The sequence below is a fragment of the Entamoeba nuttalli genome, assembly GCF_000257125.1.
Source record: "Entamoeba nuttalli P19 unplaced genomic scaffold asmbl_4135, whole genome shotgun sequence".
In the NCBI taxonomy this organism is placed as follows: Eukaryota; Evosea; order Mastigamoebida; family Endamoebidae; genus Entamoeba; species Entamoeba nuttalli.
Window position 1 is genome coordinate 1 of NW_008576582.1, and position 4738 is coordinate 4738.

Here is a 4738-nt window from a genome sequence, read left to right on the forward strand (position 1 = left end):
TCACCTCTCTTTATTTCATTTAAGTATATACCATTGACGCATTGTATTCTTTATTTTATTTGTTTATAAGATAATGGCAGTAGTTATTAATTAAATAATATTATTTACAACTTCCTTTTTTGAGAAAAGGAGATATGAAAAAGTGTTATTTAATTATTTAATTGAGTTAATGTTAAGATATGAACTATTGTTGTAGAGAGTCTGTTATTATAAAATGAACCAGTAATTACTTTAATCAAAGTTTTACATGGAATATCTTTAAATTGATTTAAAAAAGTATCATTTATTATAAAAAGAATAAAAGAATTAAATGAGCAACTATTTTATTAAAAAAAACTAAAAAAAAACATTAATAGAAAAAGACATATATGGAGAGTGATTTTAATGATATTAGTAAAGAACAATTTGAAGAATCTATTGTTAGAATGAAAACATATGAAAGTATAGCAACAATTTATTCTGGAAAAAAGAAACAACAAAAACCAGAATACCAAATAATATCATATTTAAATTCAATAGAAAATGAAGGAAAAGATAAAGTAAGTGATATTATTTTTATTGTTGAAAGGAATAGTCAAAAGAATATAAACATTATAAACGAAAAGATAATAACTTTAATAAAACGATATTCAACAATGAGATTTGGATTTATTCAATATTATATTGATGAATTTAATAGACTTTGTTGCTCACATCCACAATTTATTGAATACGAAAAGTTTAATATTGAAGAATATACTAAGTGTTTTATTGATGAAAGTTATAATAAAGAAAATATATTACAAATACCATTTAATGATATAATTACTAAAGTTATAAATGTTGATTGGAGAATAAAAAAAGATGGAAAGAAAGTAATTATTTGGTTTGATAAATCACCAATAAATATTAATAAGCAAACAAAAGAAATAATGGAACAAGACAATTTTATTATTGATCAATTTTTTGTTTTTATAACACAAAAATATGATAATAAATATCAACAACAGTTTAATGAAGAAACTATTCACTGTAAAAAGATTCAGCACATTTGTTGGAATAAATTCAATTTGAATGAATGTCTTATTAATAAATTATGGTTTAATAAGTTATTAGATATTGATATTAAAAATACATTATTTGATGATAAATTAAATGATTTAAGAATATATATTAATGAGCGTCTTATGAATCAAGAAAAAGAAACGATGAATGGTATTACTATTTCCATTCCTAAAAGTTATATCATTTCAGATAAATGTTATAAGTCATATGGTGTTTCAACAACAGTCGAGGTACAACCATCTCAACTTCAAGTTGATTTAAAATGTTCTGGACTTGGAAGATTTAAAATCATGCATCAAGGATTATTAAATAATACAGAAGAAGTTGCAGTAAAATATGACCATGATATAATTAATAATACATTTGATAATTACATTGGAATTTTAGAAAGTTATTCTGTAACAAAGAAATTTCTTAGTGAATTTAATTTAATTAATGCATCATCTATTGAATGTGTTAATATTAAATTATTTGTTCCAACAACAATACCATTATTAAAAAAAATTTATACTATTTCAGAAATACGTCAATTCATTAAAGGAAAAAACATCTTTTTAATTGAGCCATTACTTAAAGAACAATTTACATATTGGAATAAAAATGATGGAAGAGTGAATTTAGAAAATTATTCTGCATCATTAAATTGTTTTAGTCATTTTACTTATGTAAGAAGTGGAAGAAGATTATTAATAAGTGATATACAAGGTGTTATTCATGAACAAAAATATTTATTAACTGATATGGCAATTCATCATGAGATGAGTTGTAGATTTGGGTGTAGTGGTGATAATCACAGATTTAATGGAATGAATAAGTTTCTCCAAAAACACATATGTAATAATGTATGTTTTAAATTAAAATTAAACGGTATTGATACATTTGAAGCAGATGAAGAAGCAGAAACAAAATGTTACATAACAACAATTAGTCAATAACAAAAAATTAAAGTAAATTATTTTCAGTTAATAATATTTTGATTTCTTCTAATTTCTTTAGTGTCATTTCATTTGGATCAATCCATAATTTTTCAATCATTTTCTTAAACTCTCCTTGTTGTCCTTCTCCAAGGTTTTTTAATAATGGAATTACTTCTTTTAATTCTGGAATAATTCTTTCTTCATTTTCTTCTCTAATAGATAAATTACTTCCACTACTTGTTTTCATCCATGCACTAAATAATGATGCTCCAAATGATCCACAACACATAACCTCTTCAAATAATTCTTCTTTATCTTTAAGAATTGAGCTAATTTCATTAACTCCTTTTTTACGAATCATTTCAAGGACAATTTGAGATAATACATATAATGTAGATTTAACTCCTGCTTTCTTCATAATCACATCTTCAAATTTTTCATCTAAATATCCTCCAAGTTCTTCCCATTGATATTTGTTATTAATAAGCATTTGACTAAATAATGATGCCATTACATCTGATGCTCCTCCTTCAAGTCCTTCATTATCTTCTTTAATATTAATTAATGCATCCTTTAATAATGCTTCACAATCTGCACAACATATTTGAGTAATAAGTTCTTTAATTTTAATTAATTGTTTTTCATTACAAGTTTCATACATTGACACTAATTTTTTAACACATTCACCATATGCATTACTATTTTCAATTTCTTTCATTATCTCTTCAATTTGTATTTCATTTTTAATAAATTTAGATATAATTTGTTCTCCAAATACACCAGCTGTATATGTTGGTGTTTGTGGAATTGGTGTTCTCATTTGTGTTGGTGTAGATGAGTCATATTCTTTTTTTTCTCTTTCAATACGATGAGCACCTCGAGTAGGAGTGGGTTTAACTGGATTTGTTTTTTTAGGAGCATATTTACAATAAATATTTCCTTTAACAGGTGTTGAGACAGATCTTTCAACAAATGAAGATACCCAATTAGCTTCAATATCATCAAGACATAATTGAACAATGATATGAGTTCTTTTAGCTAAATTGTGATTATTTTCTGTTAATCTCATTTGGTCTAAAATCTTTTGAAGTTCTTCTTCGTTTTCATCCTTTAAATTCTTCCAAACATCTTTAATTAAAATAGTTAATGCTTCAATTGTTAAGTCATTTCCAACTTGAAGTAATTCATTACAACATAATATTGGTAACTTAAAAACAACAGCACCTTGAATATATAATTTACCAATTAAACGAACAGTACCAAAATATTCTATTTTTTCAATTTCTTCTGTATTCTTTAATTGAATTTCTTCTTCTGGAGTAATACCTTCTTTACGAGGTTTTGGTTGAGGAATAGCATGGAATAATTGATAACTTTTTTCGAGTAATGTTTTCATTAAAATATTCTCTCCTTGAACAAATTTATCATAAATTTTTGGATTACGTTTAACTTGAATAAAGAATTCAACATATAATGATGCAAACTTTGGTTCATTAATAGACTTTTTAAATAACATATCAAGGAAAATTGATAATTCATTACTTGTTTTTAAAAGACTTTCAACTGCTAATACAGAAGGAACAATACGTTCTTCACTAAGTTTATTAAGAATAGCAAGAATCTTTGATTGAACTAATTCATCATTATTTAATTGTGTAGTAAACAAATTCTTTGGTACAATAGGTTTCTTCTTTTTATTTTCACTAGCCATTTTATTAAATCTTGAAACATCACTTTCAGTTAAATGAATGGCTTTACTTCTTAAATTTTCTATTTCTTGTAATGTATAACAAATGTATTTCACTTTTGGTGATGGTGGAACATATTTCTCTTCTTGTTTTGTTGGTAAACGTTTAGGTATTGGACTATTTGTTAATATTCCTTCTGGAACAAATGCAGAAGATGATCTTGCTGGAGTTTTTTCAGTACTAAGAATTTTTTCATCAACATCTTCTATTGTGTCATCATTTATTTTCTTTTGGGGTTTAGGAATATCAATAGTTTGATTTTCTACTTTAGTTGTTCGAGTAAAAGGAACTTCTGTTTTAGTAGATATTACAGTTTTTCTATTCTTTGGAACAAATACTTTAGCGTCCATCTTTAATTGTGTTTTTGGTTCGTTGTTTATTTCGTGTGTTGTGGTTGTAGACTCTTCTGCTTTTTTAGGTTTTCTAACAAATTTTGGTGCATTTAAAATGAGATTAACTGAACTCATCCAGACTGATTTGATGGATCTACCAATAGGGTCTTAATTTAATTTATATAAAACCCTATTTCATATTTTTCATTGACGTAAACTTTAAAAGCTGTTGAAATATTTTTTCTATTAACTCTTGTAACAATTATTTTCATTGATAACTGTTAATGTATATAGTTTCTTATTATTCATTATCAAAGATGACACATTCTTTTAAAACTCTAAAAAATTTATAAGGTATAAAAGAAAAGAAAATATGATTTTATTTCTTATGAATGTTTTTCTTTTCTACCTTTTATTTCTCTTGTTTGTTACAGTTATGATGAAATATACTTATTAATTCTTCAAAACTATATCCTTTATTTCTATAATTATTCATATTTCCCTTTATAAGCCAATTCATTCTTTTAATGATTTGTAAAAGCTTTTTTAACTGAAAATAAGGTAGATAAAAAAAACTACCAACGACTATCTTTAAGTCATTGCTTTTATCAAATCAAGAAATGAAAAATCATCCGAAGGAGAAGAATATGAAAAAAAAGAAAAACCGAAAAAAAAAAAGAAACGATAAAAAAGAAAA

At 24.5% G+C, this 4738-nt stretch overlaps 2 protein-coding genes across 2 annotated transcripts; one reads left to right on the plus strand and one right to left on the minus strand.

Annotated features, from left to right (window-relative positions):
- Nucleotides 1-368: 368 nt before the first annotated feature.
- Nucleotides 369-1979, plus strand: ENU1_094950 (MHCK/EF2 kinase domain family protein; the record flags this gene model as incomplete). The annotated part of the gene is made up of 1 exon (XM_008859128.1): nt 369-1979. The coding sequence occupies one exon, from the start codon at nt 369-371 to the stop codon at nt 1977-1979; it is 1611 nt and encodes a 536-aa protein (XP_008857350.1).
- Nucleotides 1980-1986: 7 nt separating this feature from the next.
- Nucleotides 1987-4176, minus strand: ENU1_094960 (hypothetical protein; the record flags this gene model as incomplete). The annotated part of the gene is made up of 1 exon (XM_008859129.1): nt 1987-4176. One exon carries the CDS (start codon nt 4174-4176, stop codon nt 1987-1989), a length of 2190 nt encoding a protein of 729 aa, XP_008857351.1.
- Nucleotides 4177-4738: the final 562 nt, after the last annotated feature.